Raw genomic sequence first — 16,363 nt, 5'->3', positions numbered from 1 at the left:
AAGGTTGTAATGGGCTTACCAGTGAGCGTTGGTGGACAAACGACGAGTGAAGGCATAGCGGGGTCGCCGCGAAGGTTGCGCTCGTGGTGCGAGCCCGCCACTACCACGATGGACTGCAGCGTTTTGCCCAGACCCATGTCATCGCATAGAACACCATGTAGTTTGTATTCGTTCAGAAACCGAAGCCAGTTTACACCCGCCTGTAAACGTTGAAACAATATTATTACTCCAAAAAAATGAGAAGACAAAGATTATGTATCATTGATTGTAAGCCTAATTACTGTTATTATATAAAACAGTTCATTATCACAACTTGAATTATTTGGACAAAACTAAATGTTTCTACAACTACAAAAAAGTTACAGTATTTTGTTCGGAATGAAACAGGCTACATTCACGGTCATCTAAATATATAAAAGGAAAAGGTGACTGACTGACTGACTGACTGAATGACTAACTGACTGACTGACTGACTGATCTATCAACGCACAGCTTAAACTACTGGACGGATCGGGCTGAAATTTGGCATGCGGATAGCTATTATGACGTAGGCATCCGCTAAGAAAGGATTTTTGAAAATTCAACCCCTAAGGGGGTGAAATAGGGGTTTGAAATTTGTGTAGTCCACGCGGACGAAGTCGCGAGCAAAAGCTAGTACTGAATAAAACATTTGTGGAATAGCAGCTTTCATAAAAGTGAATTGACCGTAAAGTCGAAGAAAAAGTTAATCACGTAACTTGCGCCATAATTGAGTGAGTCTATCTAGCCATTCCGAATTTTCAACGCAAGCTTTGCGGACAGGTATCGCCAATGTAATCTGTGGTAAGTGATAATCTATCATGTTTCTGGAGCAATTTTAATCGCTCAAGCTACAAGAACTTACCTGCTGGTAGCTCCTAAGTTCCGCAGATACTGGTATAGGCATCATGCAGTCTTTAATGGACTTAGGGGTTGAAGAGTTGCTCTAAGAAGTGTTTGTCCTCTCCCGCTCTCTTGGGGATAGACCAATACTTCTCCTTAGGCTTCTACTTATGGTCCTTAAACTCACCTGCTGATAGCTCCTAAGTTTCGTAGAATGAACATGGGGTTGAAGAGTGGCTATAAGAAGTGTTTGCCCCTCAGTTTCCTCTCCCGCATCTCCTGGGAAAGGCTAATATTTCTCCTAACGCTCGTAACTTATAGCACGCAACACGCTATGATCCTTAAACTCACCTGCTGGTAGCTCCTTAGTTCCGCAGACACTGGTATGGGAATCTTGTAGTCTTTGATGGACTTGGGGTTGAAGAGTTGTTCTAAGAAGTGTTTGTCCATCAGTTTCCTCTCCCGCATCTCCTGGGAAAGGCTAATATTTCTCCTAACGCTCTTACTTATAGCACGCAGCACGCTATGATCCTTAAACTCACCTGCTGGTAGCTCCTTAGTTCCGCAGACACTGGTATGGGAATCTTGTAGTCTTTGATGGACTTGGGGTTGAAGAGTTGTTCTAAGAAGTGTTTGTCCATCAGTTTCCTCTCCCGCATCTCCTGGGAAAGGCTAATATTTCTCCTAACGCTCTTACTTATAGCACGCAGCACGCTATGATCCTTAAACTCACCTGCTGGTAGCTCCTTAGTTCCGCAGACACTGGTATGGGAATCTTGTAGTCTTTGATGGACTTGGGGTTGAAGAGTTGTTCTAAGAAGTGTTTGTCCATCAGTTTCCTCTCCCGCATCTCCTGGGAAAGGCTAATATTTCTCCTAACGCTCTTACTTATAGCACGCAGCACGCTATGATCCTTAAACTCACCTGCTGGTAGCTCCTTAGTTCTGCAGACACTGGTATGGGAATCTTGTAGTCTTTGATGGACTTGGGGTTGAAGAGTTGTTCTAAGAAGTGTTTGTCCATCAGTTTCCTCTCCCGCATCTCCTGGGAAAGGCTAATATTTCTCCTAACGCTCTTACTTATAGCACGCAGCACGCTATGATCTTTAAACTCACCTGCTGGTAGCTCCTTAGTTCCGCAGACACTGGTATGGGAATCTTGTAGTCTTTGATGGACTTGGGGTTGAAGAGTTGTTCTAAGAAGTGTTTGTCCATCAGTTTCCTCTCCCGCATCTCCTGGGAAAGGCTAATATTTCTCCTAACGCTCTTACTTATAGCACGCAGCACGCTATGATCCTAACTCACCTGCTGGTAGCTCCTTAGTTCCGCAGACACTGGTATGGGAATCTTGTAGTCTTTGATGGACTTGGGGTTGAAGAGTTGTTCTAAGAAGTGTTTGTCCCTCAGTTTCCTGTCCCGCATCTCCTGGGACAGGCCGGCGGGCTCCGGCACTGCTCCATCCAAAGGCATCAGTTGTATGAGCGTCGCGAAACAACGCGTCGACATCATGCGGACGGATTCGTTGTGGTCGCTCATTCGCCCTAACAACAAAAATTCAATAAGCTGTAACTTTTGTGCCGTTTCGGCAATGAAAGTGTATGAATTTGTTAGTGATTCTCTCAAATTGTTATCGTTTTAGGTTTAACTATGTAGGTTTGATTTTAATCTAGTTTGTAACGATGGGGCTGGCATATAGATCATCTGTAGATGATGCAGCCTAAGATGAAGCGCGCTTGCCTAGATGCCTATTCACTTGAAGGTACCCATATTATAGTTGAAAAGAAAAACCGATGGTGGAAGGGCGTTCCAAATACTAATCGCTTTGTATGACGTCAATCGGTTGATGATGATGATGATTATTCGGTAACTGAAACGTTAGATACTTAGCGTATAAAATAAAGTGTATGACTACCTAACAGAGGCACGACGAGCAGAACGATGTAGGGTACAAGTTGTAGCTGCAAGGCGTCCACCACGCGCACCAAGGACTCCGCCGCACCGCAACGCACGCGGTCGTTGCGCATCTCTGACAATGCCTCGATTAACTAGAAAGACAGAATATGGTTTATTTCTTTTACAACGCTCTGGGCCAGATCCGACGCAGCACGTGACCAATGACTCTCGGTGCCTTGGGACAGATTTGTCAACGTCTTTCCACGCAGATGCGGTCGTGTTTCAGGCGATTTTAAGCTTTATCTCTATAGAAATAGAGTTTAATATTCTTTGCCTATGAATCTGAATGAACCAATAAACCACAGACAACATTCACTCAAACCTACGTTCATAGTAATGTGTTTAAAAAAAACCATTTAATTAGCTTATGCTCGCAATTCCGTCCGCGTAGACTACATTTTCAACCCCCTATTTTACTCCCTTAAAGGTTGAATTTTCAAAAATCCCTTCATAGCGGGTAAGTGAACAGTACGCGACAGAAAGTAATGTACAACGGCCTTCAGAATGACATTTCGGCTTTGTAGAGCGTTGTCTCTGTCACTCATACCTATATGACGTTATTTGGCTCTCAACGACAGAGACAATGCTCTACAAATCCGCTATCTCCTTCTAAAGGTGCATGTACATTTTTTTATGACGCGTACTGTACTCATCTCTTATTCATAACCCTCTTCTTTCGCTGCATCATATCTGAGTCCAAAACTTATATATAATCCTTATATAAAAGCCTCAATAGCTCAACGGGTAAAGAAGTGGACTGGAAACCGAAAGGTCGACGGTTCAAACCCCGCCCATTGCACTATTGTCGTACCTACTCCTAGCATACAAGCTTGACGCTTAGTAGAGAAAAGTCATTTAACCAGTGATATTTAACACGGATAATATTCTTTTAAAAAAATCTTGATGTTGCGGTGCTTACGGCGTGAACTGAAGTGTTCATAACCGCATGCGGTTCAATGTACTCACCTCGTGAACTAGCGTGTCCATGACCGCATGCGGCTCTCTCGCAGCTAAAGCCGCCATAGCGCGCGCCGCCATGTGCCGCAGCGCGGTATACCTGGCCCGCGTGAGCGCCGCACACGCACGCACGCCACTGAGCAGTTTAGGCCACAGCCCTTTGCCCACCGCCCCCGCCACTGCTTCCACAACTTGTAGTCGAGATATTAGTTCCTCTGCCGCTTCTTCTTCTAGAGATTCCAGCTCTAAAGAACAAAAACAACCCATTATAACTTACAGTTTTGATTTTGCACCAATTTTCAACAAGTCAAATACAAGAAACGTAAAAAATTTATACTTTACTAGCTTATGAACACTTCGTCCGCATGGACTACACGTATTTAAAACCCCTACTTCACCCCTTTAGGGATTGAATTTTTCAAAATCCTTTCTTAGCGGATGTCTATTGTCTACTTATATCCGCAACTTCGTCCGCGTGGACTACACAAATTTCAACCTACTATTCTACACCTTGTCTACCAATCCGCACATGGCCAGCGTGGTAGACTATGGCCAAAACCCTTCTCACTTTGAGAGGAGACCCGTGCTCTGTAGTGAGCCGGTGATGATGATGATTACCTTCAGGGATTGAATTTTCAAAAATCCCGTTCTAGTGGATGTCTTCGCCATAATAGCTACCTGCATGCCAAATTTCAGACCGATCCGTGCAGTAGTTTGAGAATGTGTTGAATGAGTAACTCAGCCAGTCAGTCAGTCACCTACTACTTTTATGTATTTAGATATACCCCATTTAATCCTGAATCATGTTTGTGAGCTAATACTGACTAAACAATACTCACCACTATCAGTCATAACTTTTTCGAATGGTTCTGTGATGAACTCCCACAGCTTCGGCAGCTTTTCAGGCAGCTTGTCCCCAAAATACTCTGTCAGACTCGTTAGCGCCATTGTCGCTCCTCGCCGTTGAATCCTTAACAACTTTCGTGCCTGTTGATAATAAACTACCACTATAATATAGTGCAGTATTTTTTAAATAATCTTTGCAAAATCGGTTTCACTAATCGAAATTCTGTTTTTTTCCTACCTCAGGACACTCATCAAGGGAGTAGTCGAAAAATTAAACAAAAACAATATGGATTCTTCAATTGAATTGATAATGAAACCTTTTCAAAGGAGTGCTCTTAGAGACTTAGAAATCAAATGGATTTTTTTTGGATAACAAGAATGGATGAGATAAGGAATGAATGTAAGGGGAAGGTTGAAAGTTGCGTCAGTGGTAGAAAAGATGAGGGAAATAGGCAGGCATGGTATGGGCATGTAATACGAAGGGAAGAACAGCACATAACTAAAATAATGTTAAATACGCATGTGGGAGGAAATAGAGGAAGACCAAAGAAAAGATGGACGGAATGCGTGAAAAGGGTGGATGGTGCGTTGATAGATGACAGAAGAGAGTGGAAGAAGACATGTTGTGCCGACTCCATATAGTGAAGATTTTATGACTTTACATAGGTTTGTGGGGAATCGTTTAACATATTTTTGAGTAATTAGCTTATGCCCGCGAATTAGTCCGCGTGGACTACAAATTTCATACCCCTATTTTACCCCCTTGTGGATTGAATTTTCAAAAATCATTTCTTAGCGGATATCTACGTCATAACAGCTATCTGCATGCCAAATTTCAGCCCGATCCGTCCAGTAGGTTGAGCTGTGCGTTAATAGATCAGTCAGTCAGGTATTCCTCATATATTTTTGAGCAACTGGGGTCTGGGAGCAGATCTGAGGAGCAATGCCTCACCTCGTCTTCGTTGGGGAAGAGTTGGTCGATGCTGAACTCCCCGTGGTTTTGCTGCTGAGTGTGGGCAGCGGGCGGCCGGCCGCGGCGCGGCACCACTCGCTCTGCGCTGCGGTGTTGCTCGCGCAGTGTTATGATACCGTCGAACTTATCCACTGGAGACGATACAAACTAAGTCAGTCTGGTAAAAGCTCCCATATCATCATCATTATCTACCGATAGACGTTTACTGCTGGACATAGGTCTCTTGTAGGGACTTCCACATGCCTCGGTCTTGCGCCGCCCGAATCCAGTGGCTTCCTGCGACTCGTTTGATGTCGTCTGTCCACCGCTTCGCTTTTCGGTGCGAGGTCGCCATTCTACCACCTTGGGACTCCAAGGTCTATCGGTTTTTCGAACTATGTACCCTACCCATTGACACTTCAGCTTCGCAACCCGTCGAGCTTTGTCAGTTACTCTGGTTCCTCTACGTATCTCCTCATTTCTGATTTCATCATGTAGAGAAACTCCAAGTATAGATAATGTGTCTCCTGTGGTTTTGGATTTCCGCATACTGTCCCAATTGAAGTTAAAAGAAAGACACTTGGTAATTTGTGTGTATCTGCATGTAGTGTTTGCTTTCAAATGATTTTACATACAAAGACATGTATCTACAACTTTATGTATTTTAAGATTATTCTATGTAAAAATCGCTAGCAAACCTTAAAATAAAAATAACAAAAGTAACGGAGTACCCAGTATACTTACGAGTAGGTCCATGACTAGAATGTGTTTCAGTTTTGCTCTCCGTGCCGCTGTCGCCGCCGCTGCCGGAATCGCCGTTCGCTTCTTCGGCATTTTCAAGAGATATACGCGGCGTGTACTCGGGGTCGCATCTGTATACATTCACATCTTATAAGAACGAATCGCTAAATTTAGAGACGTCAAATCCACTAAGCCATTATAAATTAAAAAAAAAAAAAAAAATGTGAAAGTGCGTTGGTTTCTCCTACAATCACGTCGCAACGGATCGACGTTATTTTGCAGGTGCATAATTAAAGAATTGGAGAGTGACATATGTTACCGGAAAATCAAAGAGTTCCCACGGGATTTATAAAAATCTAAATCGCAATCGTATAATATGTTTCAAAATTGGTGGCAGCTTTTAATATCTTAGATAATGCTTCACGTAAGATGACTGGATCCAAGAAAAACTGGTATTAAAGTTAACGAATATTAAGGGTTATGAATCATAATTGTACTGATGGCAGGCAATATTCGTTTTTTTTTAATTTCGATTTTAACGATTCTTTTATAAATCCCCTATTTTTAGGGATATTGCAGAAAAACTAGAGTAAATTAAAATCAGTGAAATATTTTAGGTGCACCTGAGGAAGCATTTAAGGTGGACCAGCACTTTGTTATAAAGACAGGGCTGCCCGTAAAGGAGTTGAGAGAGCAACCAGCGTATTCGCCGAGCCTCGTTGCAGTTCCTCTGAAGCCTCCTTCTTGATATTTCCCATCAGAACTCTTATTACAGATTCCTGTAGATTTTTTTAGATTCTTTAACTCATCTAAGGAAGGCTCCAGCACTTTGTTGTTGGGACAGGGCTACCTGTTGACGAATTGAGCGAGTGGCGCAGCTAACGTCCTCGCCAAACCTCGTTGCAGCTCCTCTGAAGCCTCCTTCTTGGTGCTCTCCATCAGAGGTCGAACTACTGTTATCTCACTTGTATCAACTTACCTGAGGAAGGCTTTAAGGTTAACTAGCACTTTGTTGTTGGGACAGGGCTGCCTGCTGACGAGTTGAGCGAGTAGAGCAGCTAACGTCCTCGCCGAGCCTCGCTGCAGCTCCTCTGAAGCCTCCTTCTTGATGCTCTCCATCAGAGGTCGTACTACTGGGTTGAGTCTTTCTGGTAAAGCGGCTAGTTGAGCCACCGCACTGCTTAACGCTGCTTGAACTCTGCAGATACGAGAATTTACCCGTCAGTTTGTATTTTATTAGTTGACAAGTTAGCCTTTGACTGCGATCCTGCTAGTACTTAAGTGACAATGGAGTCTATGCTGGGAGTGGAATCTCGTGCGTATGGGGTTAAAAAATTATGTTGTGCATGACCAATTTTTACAAGTTGACTTGTTCTTCTCTAATTTAATGGGACTGCTGTAGTTTTGATCAATAGTCTAGAAACTAATATCGTGATAAGGACTGAGAATATGTATTGTAGCATTTGATGACTTAAACAAACTGAACGTGAATGTAGGCGATACTTACCATGTGATTCTTTTTTTGGTCAGATCAATCCAAACTAATATTATAAATGCGAAAGTGTGTCTGTCTGTCTGCTAGCTTTTCACGGCCCATCCGTTCAACCGATTTTGACGAAATTTAATACAGGGATAGCTTGCATCCCGGGGAAGGACATAGGCTACGTTTTATCCCGAAAATCAAAGATTTCCCTCGGGATTTAAAAAAAAATCAATCCACGCGGACGAAGCTGCGGGCATCATCTAGTACTTAATATTTATAATTTTTATGATAGTGTTTTTACCTACACTTCAAGGAAATTGCTTAGTAATTTTTAAATACATATTTTCAAAAATTGTGAAACAGGCGCGATTCCTAGAAGACGCAGGTTTGAATCCTGCCGGTTCCGCAATTTTTGATAAGTACCTATATATTTAAAAATTATTTAGATTTGCTACTTAAAACGACGAAAGTCTTTATTTTGGACTTACGAGACGTTCAAGATGGCTTGTTCAAGCGCGCAGTTGGCAACCGCAGAATGCAACGCGGCTCGACGCTCTTCCAACGACGGCGCCACGCGTTTAGCTTTCATCGCCGCCACCAGGGGTTGCGTCGCCGCTGTCATGGCCGACACCTGTGCATGATACGTGTGACACTTACCAAATTAGACCCTGTTCCTTTTTAGGGTTCCGTACCTCCAAAAGGAAAAACGGAATCCTTATAGAATCACTTTCAAATTCAAATTCAAATTCAAATTTCTTTATTGCGAATATGGGTAAACAGTGCAGATATTACAAAACAAAAAGGTACAGCCAAATTCTGCCTATTAGCATGCAATATGTTATGACTTATGATATACCGAACAACGTGTACATAGTTTTGATAAAATTAGTCAAATTAAATACTTAGTCACAAAAAAATACAAATTTAAATGATAATGTTACAAATGTCAAAAATTAAAATAAAACTAAAATTTTTCTACAAGGTAATCATTAATCGAGTAATATGTCTTTTCTAACAATAGTTTTTTCAATTTTATCTTAAATAAAGGCTTTACTTTGTTGTCTGTCTGTCTGTCTGTCCCGTGTCTGTCTCACTTAGAATCATGAAATTTGGCAGGTAGGTAGGTCTTATAGCAGACTTTCGGGAAAAAAATCTGAAAACCGTGAATTTGTGGTTAAATCACACAAAAAAATTAAATTGTGGTCTTGAACTAATAATTAGTACTGTCAATTTTCGAAGTAAGATAACTATATCAAGTGGGGTATCATATGAAAGGGCTTTACCTGTACACTCTAAAACAGATTTTTATTTATTTTTATGCATCATAGTTTTTTAATTATAAAAAATACGACTGTAGGACGGAACCCTCGTTGCGCGAGCTGACTCGCACTTGGCCGGGTTTTTTATCGCATTGCAAGTCAGCCCTTGACTGCAATCTCATCTGATGGTGAGTGATGATGCAGTCTACGATAGTAGCGGGCTAACTAGGAACTGTATGGCAGTTTCATTAGACCCATACACCTAGTGATTTCATATGCCAGTTGTGAGATTGTAGAGTAGCACTAAAATAATCTTTAATTTAAAATTTATCTTTCGTCCTCTTTCAGTAATATTAAAAGGAAAAAGATGCAGATACTCTAAATTTAGTTAAGAGAAAAATATCAGAATCGACGCCAGTCCAGTGTAAATAATTATTAAGATACATAAACATTCAATAGTTTCAAGCAAACGATAAGAATAATGAAATACCTGTTCTAGCCTTATAATATTATTGAATTCTTCATTATCTATGGGTAGTTTGTAATGTTTCATCATGGCTAACAGATCGCGAGCCTCTTGCAGTATCCTGAAAGGAAAGATTACAATTCTGAATCACTTGAAAACAATCTTCTTTAGTCCAGTTGACTGACTGTATAGTTAATCAGGGAAATCTTTCAAGTAGGGATGCACCTTGTATGAAATACATAGGTGTAACGTCATAAAACAACAATCAGTTCGCTGAGTTTGACTTATTTTACCTATCAAACAATAAATTTAAAAAGGAATTAAGCAACTGTCATCGTAAAAAAAAAAAGTAGCTAACATCTAAATATGCATGCAATCACACACTCCCACTTACACACACGCACACACACACACATAAGCACACACTCAACACGCATACACACACACACACACAATCATACACACACTGTTGTGATTTTATTTTATTATTGTATATACCTACATTTATTCTAAATCTATTCTGTTAAAATAGTTGAATTATAATTTTAAGTATCTCTTTGGCCTTCTGTTATACCTAGATTTAAATTTTAAATAATAATTATGTATTTACGCTGTTGATTACTTTCAAATAAACAAAATAAAATAAACATTTGACGTAATTTGATGTTTTTTTTTTAGTTAAATCGATAACTTAAAACGGTTAGCAAACTTAAAACTTAACAACGAAAGTGGGTTTTACGAATTTGGAAGACCCTCTATATTTGCCTCTATTATCCCAATGGCCTTAATACATTTTCTCTACTTTTAATAGATGTGGCTTCATGTCAAGAGTGAATAGGCATCGTCTAGACTCTAGGCGCTCCATCTTAGGCTGCATCATCACTTGCCAGCACAGCAGGTCTGATTGCAGCCAATCGCTATTCATTAAATGAAAAAAAAAAAGTCCTTACCTGTTACAATTCAAGGCAACTTCGTCGTAATATAGAGTTTGGTTCAGTGACATATGTAGAGTCGTGATGAGTAGAGGCGGCGCCAGTTTGGCAGTAATTCCATATTTTGTTGCTCGTCTGTATCGTCTTTCTGTAGACGCTCACGTCCTAGCAATTGGACAGATTTATTTGGTTCACTTTTGTATGGAAATAAAGAAACACGTTCATTTCTTAAATTGTATAGTATTTAAAATTTTGCGCAGGATTTATTTGGACGTGGTTTAGGGTTTTAAAATCCCGAGGGAACTCTTTGATTTGTCGGGACCAAAGTGGCATCCTTGGAATGCAAGCTATCTCTGTACCTTTTGTCAAAATTGGTTAAATGGATGGACCGTGAAAAGCTAGCAAACAGATAGACAGACATAACCTTACCATATATAATATTAGTATGGAAGTATGGATATGATGGGTAAGTATATTTCCGTGGTATCATTCGGATCAGAGGACCCGCCTGAACATCAGCACTATATGCTTTTGGTGCATGTACAAGGCATACAGCATTAATACTGAGCTCGAACTTTTCTCAGGTTGTCCCACACATGACACAGTTTATTCCGGCGCTTCATCTGCTCGAGGAATTCTGGTATTCAAGTGGAAGAAGCGCCACTATAACCAACCCTTAGGTATAAAGTGATGTGTGGTACAGCTTACAAAATTAACGTTCATTATTTCTACTAGCTGATGCCCACGACTTCGTCCGCATGAAATTAGGTTTCTGAAAAATCCCGTGGGAACTCTCATAATTTCCCGGGATAAAAAAGTAGCCTATGTCACTTTCCAGGTCTTTATTATAAGAACCATGCAAAAATCACGTCAAATACGTTGCGACGTGATTGAAGGACAAACAAACACACTTTCGCATTTATAATAAGGGTACTGATTAATGGATACCTCATTAGTAACGCCGTTAGTGAGCAACGGGCGGCGGGAACAGCCGGTGCGCAGGGTGTGCCGCGCCCACGAGGATATCACCAGCCCCGCCACTAGGCGCTGCAAGGCGCTGCCGGAGCGCAGGTATACTACCATAACCTGCAAGATACGTGCACATTTCTTACTCACTTCTCCATACACTACAATGCCGGACTGCGGACATAAGGCAGCGGCGCTGCGCTTCGTTGTCCACAGACATTTACTATAATTTGTCCCTTTATAATAAATTTGGCACCATTGCAAATCACACAATAATAAACGATAAGTTCTAAGGAATAAAGCAAACAAAGCAATGATGGCAACATGACGGCAGGGGAAAAGTTATAGTGAACGGTCTGTATGCCGCGACGCGCAGTTAAAAACCCGTAATTAATCATTAAAATTAAATATGGCGTTTAGCACTAAAAGTCACCGGCAGTCCATCGATGCAATGCGCGTACCGCGCTAGATGATGTAACTCATAGACATAAGCTACAGATAGTAACATAGCCATAGCAATAGCATACATAACGGCCAAAAGCGACGCGCGGATTGCCATGAAGCAGGCCGAACTGTACTTTAAAGGAAATAAATATTTAAAGCAGAACGGTTACCTTAACATAACAATCAATAGGACTTTCGTCTTCTGCTTTGTATTCAATGCCGGGAGCCGGCTGGACTAGATAACACGATAGATAACCTGAAACAATTCAATCATAAAAGAAGATAATATTTCTCCATGTTATCAATTACGAAGTCGCCTCGACTCCATGCGCATTTACACGACGACTTCCATATTATATTTTATTTATTTTAATTTTTACTAGCTGCCCCGGCGAACTTCGTACCGCCTAACAGTCGATTCTTTTCAGGCAATTTTTAAATTTTTCTCATCCATAAGAACAATCCCGTACTTCGAGGAATATTATAAAAAAAGAATTAGGTGAAATTGGTTCAGCTGTTTTCGAGATTTGCGATCAGCACACATCAGCGATTCATTTTTATATATAGGAGATTATTAAACTTATAAAATGACATTTTATTAAAATTACATACAAATTACAGATTCTAAAGGTAACCGTCGACTGAGTCCGCCAGCTAATCGACCGTGCGCGAAAGATGGGTCTTAAAATATCCGAAGCTAAACATCTTGTGCTCGTAATTGTGGCGTCGTCGCGTAACGCGGCCTGGTTGGGACACATTGCCGCAAAAGATCCGTGTCGCCGTGGACGCGCCTCGCTATCTGTGCTGCTTGGGCTCGAATTAGTGCCTTATCCTTTAGGGACTTTCAAACGTTTTTATTATGTAGGGTAATGGGAATAGTGTCCGAAAGAGACCTAATAGCTGCCTAATGAGATGGAGCGTACCTAAAATCTCTGCAGCAAGACACCTCGCTCTCGTGACCGCGTGGGCATTCCCTCAAGGGCCGCTGGCTGAGACTCGTTGCCGCCGAGGTACCACTTCTGCCCCGTGACGCGCCTCGCCATCCGTGCTGCTTGGGCCCGAAGTGGTACGAGTTCGGTCGCTCCTGAATATCACCCAATACAATAATAGGGTGCTAAGAGAAAAATGCTACTAAAACCAACAAATTGAGTTCCGTAGAAAACTACTGCTTTTAATTATTAAAGATATCCAGAAAGTGGAGATCATGAAGCTAATTCCTACCTCAATTTCATAAGATGCACTGTTTCTTTTATCTATCATTTATCCTTTGTTTAACAAATTACGGTTTGAGAACATAATAAAAGTTTCAGGGAGTCCGACAGAAGCGAGCTTCTATGCTTTTATGTAATGAAGTTCCATACATAACCAATCGATTCCAAACAGTTAGTAATATGAAGTAAGTCAAGTAAATTAGAAATTAAATAAAGTCTTGTATGTGTCTCTGGAAAGGTGAGGTTTTACTCAGTTACTTCCCTGTGGTAGTGCCCAAAACGTCCCATCTAATAAGCGCTCCCTTCAAAAACGTACCTTTGTTTCAGGGCGGTGGCGGTGGGGTTCAACAGCAGCGGAGGCTTAGCGTGCAAGCGCGCCGGCTGCATCGCGAGGCACAGCCACAGCGCCAGCATGGGACACGCCGCCACCAGGATTGTACCCAGAGACCGTGACGTAGCAAGTTCTGCCACACCTATGAGATTAGATCCATCCTTCAATAAATAATTACTATACACCTCTGGCGAATTGTTTTGGGTTGATCAGTGAGTGGGGTGATAATGAATAAATTTATCTTTAATTAGCTAATACAGGAGACTTCATCCGCGTGGATTTAAGTCTTTAAAATCCCGTGGGAATTCGTATTGATTTCCGGGATGAAAAGTAACCCTTATGTCACTCTCCAGGTGTAACTAGATCCAGCAAAAAGTCACATCGGATCAGTTGCGCCGTTGCGGCGTAATAGATGGACAAACCACAAACACATTTTCGCAATCAGTAGATGGGGAAACCTTCCAAAAGTGTTTCTTTCAAAAATAAATTTATATTTTACGGATTGCCTACCAGAATCAGAAAACAGGGGAGTTCTTACCAAAAATTGGGAAAGGAAGAAGTAGCATATTTTGCAATAATCAAAATGCGAAAGTGTGTTTGTTTGTCGGTTGTTTGTTTATTGTTTGTCTTTCAATCACGTCGCAACGGTGCAACGTGTTCGCCGTGATTTTTTGCATGGGTATAGATAAAGACCTGGAGAGTGACATAGCCTTCTTTTTATCCCGAAAAATCAAGGGGAGTTTCCACTGGATTGTTAATTTTTTTTTTAAATCAGCTAGTTTTATATAGTTAGAGACTACTGTCTTTTGTTTAATTAAACAGATATTAAACAATTAGAAAGAGGTCCCTAAAAAATCCAAATCATGGTGCTGATTTAATTTTATAACGATTTCTTACAGTAACAATAAATTCTCACCTGAACCGCAATCTCTTGTATTTCAGGAACATGCTCAAAAAGAACCCTTGGTATACTATGCGCATCGCCTCTTGCAATAGCTCAGGCGTCCACATCAGGTACTGACTCACTTCACCGTTGCACTTTTCACTGTTGTCACTTCACTTCCACTTCTCTACAATTCCTTTGGGAGTTACACTTGCTTTCACTTTCTATGTTTATTGTTAGTATTCGTTTGGCCGTTAATTTCTGAGGTAATAAGCGGTCGGGGGTGAGGGGTGCGTAGGGTTTGTAAAGTAGCTTTTCGGTACGGAGCTGGCCGAGTGGGTCGAGGTATGGCCATAGTCTCGGTAGGACGTCCGTCAAATCGATGGGACTGGACAATAAACAATATAAACGTATTATATGGGTATGCAAACAGTCTAAATATAAATAAAAGACATGATTTCTAAAACTCATAAGTTCAAAAGATCAATTTGTCGTTGCAAATGTTATCTCATGCTGGAACGAACTCAGTTCAGGCCAATTCTGCAGAGAGAGGCAATGGCTAAACCTTACAGTCTAGCGATTCTATGATTTTTTCATTTAGCGATTGTACAATGTCACACTATTTTTGTATGTTATGACCATTCCGGTAAACGATAGAGTTGCTCAGTGTCAAAAAACAATACATACATGGTGTTGATGCTGTAAACTAGTATATAAAATACATGCTTGCAATTCCTTAGGTCTTAGGCCATAAGTAACGGCTGAGATCTTTAGAGCGCACTTTGACTTTGCTTAGACTTAAGACAGAGTTGAAACGAGACAGCGTTTAATCGCTGACATAAATCTGTCTCGTTTTAACAGAAGCTTAAGTCAGAGCAAAGTCAAAGTGCGCTCTATAAATTTCCCCCAGAAGAGTGTCATGTAAGCCGGGGTGGCAAGGTCATCCTGATCGCGCAACAGTTGCCACTACTTCGCTGACAATCGCACGAATCTCGCAAGCCTGATCAACACTAATACTTACTGCAACTTGGTAGCAGCAGCAGGCAACGCCATTAACGAAGCTAGGAGTGCCATGTACGCGTTAGCCGGGGTGGCAAGGTCATCCTGGTCGCGCAACAGTTGCCACAGCCTCGCCGCTAGTCGCGCGAGTCGCTCAGGCCTGGCCGCTGCTAAGGCCGCCGCAGCAGGCGCTAGGGCTCCCGCTGCAACCCCTGATACGTCCTCTGCCCCGTCTTCTAGACCAGCCATTAGATATTCTAGGGCTCCGCATTCTACTGCTAGTTCCTATGAAACAAAACAAGCGGCAATAAGTGTGTGAAGGAAAGTTTATCAAATACTAGATCGCCACATCGTCTGCGTGAATTTAGGTTTTTGAAAATTGTGATTATTCCGTCTATCTCGCTTGCACTTATGCTCGTGCATGTCGCGCCATCGCAGTCACAAAACACACTGCGCAGCTCAATGTTGTTTGTAGAAAAATATAGCACCAGAAAGTTAGCTGAAGTACAGCACAGCGCAGCATAGCTCAATGTTGATGGTCGCCCTTACGCTCATTGATGTAGTGTTTAGGCACTGGTACTGATTAATGAGGTGCTTCGGATGAATGAAACCACGAAGGTTAAATGCAGCACACACTATATTGTTAAGCGAGAGATACGTGTTCATGTTCAGCAGTCGAATTGCAAGAGATTGACAGTTCAAGTCTAATTGACTGACATAATGTTATAGATTGTCTGTTGGTGTTGCCAGCACTCATTACCTGTCTCGCAGCCAGCAAATACTTGAAGGCGAGCAGCGCGCCGTGCCGCGCCTCCCACTGCGCCTGCCGCGCGAGCGTGGCCACGCGCTCCGCCACCAGCCGAACCCTCGCCGCGCGCATCTGCGCCAGCGTCACTCCCAGCGTCTGCGCACAGGTTTCCCTCACTGGTGCCACGACCTACAAGTAGTTTAACCACGTTCTGGCTGTAGTTTGATGCAATGGCATGTTCTAATTTTACTAAATTTTCGCATTTTTGGTAAAAACTAAACACGGCTAAAAATTTGCGCACAATTTTTTATTTTATTTCAAGTCACCGCTTC

At 41.8% G+C, this 16,363-nt stretch overlaps 1 protein-coding gene across 1 annotated transcript in view; it reads right to left on the bottom strand.

Annotated features, from left to right (window-relative positions):
- Hel89B (histone acetyltransferase 1) overlaps positions 1 to 16,363 on the bottom strand; it is a 44,952-nt gene that overhangs the window by 9,430 nt on the left and 19,159 nt on the right. The window contains 24 exon segments of the mRNA XM_069502753.1: positions 20 to 200; positions 2,166 to 2,401; positions 2,773 to 2,905; positions 3,780 to 4,015; positions 4,610 to 4,757; positions 5,569 to 5,720; positions 6,313 to 6,440; positions 7,289 to 7,507; positions 8,281 to 8,423; positions 9,542 to 9,638; positions 10,468 to 10,579; positions 11,361 to 11,535; positions 12,030 to 12,115; positions 12,783 to 12,825; positions 12,828 to 12,922; positions 13,364 to 13,516; positions 13,519 to 13,543; positions 14,318 to 14,367; positions 14,370 to 14,455; positions 14,506 to 14,603; positions 14,605 to 14,622; positions 14,624 to 14,672; positions 15,306 to 15,568; positions 16,044 to 16,220. Coding sequence (XP_069358854.1) covers positions 20 to 200; positions 2,166 to 2,401; positions 2,773 to 2,905; positions 3,780 to 4,015; positions 4,610 to 4,757; positions 5,569 to 5,720; positions 6,313 to 6,440; positions 7,289 to 7,507; positions 8,281 to 8,423; positions 9,542 to 9,638; positions 10,468 to 10,579; positions 11,361 to 11,535; positions 12,030 to 12,115; positions 12,783 to 12,825; positions 12,828 to 12,922; positions 13,364 to 13,516; positions 13,519 to 13,543; positions 14,318 to 14,367; positions 14,370 to 14,455; positions 14,506 to 14,603; positions 14,605 to 14,622; positions 14,624 to 14,672; positions 15,306 to 15,568; positions 16,044 to 16,220 — 3,103 coding nt within the window.

This window comes from Maniola hyperantus, chromosome 13, assembly GCF_902806685.2.
Source record: "Maniola hyperantus chromosome 13, iAphHyp1.2, whole genome shotgun sequence".
Classification (NCBI taxonomy): domain Eukaryota; kingdom Metazoa; phylum Arthropoda; class Insecta; order Lepidoptera; family Nymphalidae; genus Maniola; species Maniola hyperantus.
The sequence above is the reverse complement of the archived record's forward strand: the minus strand, read 5'-3'. Positions and strand labels throughout refer to the sequence as shown.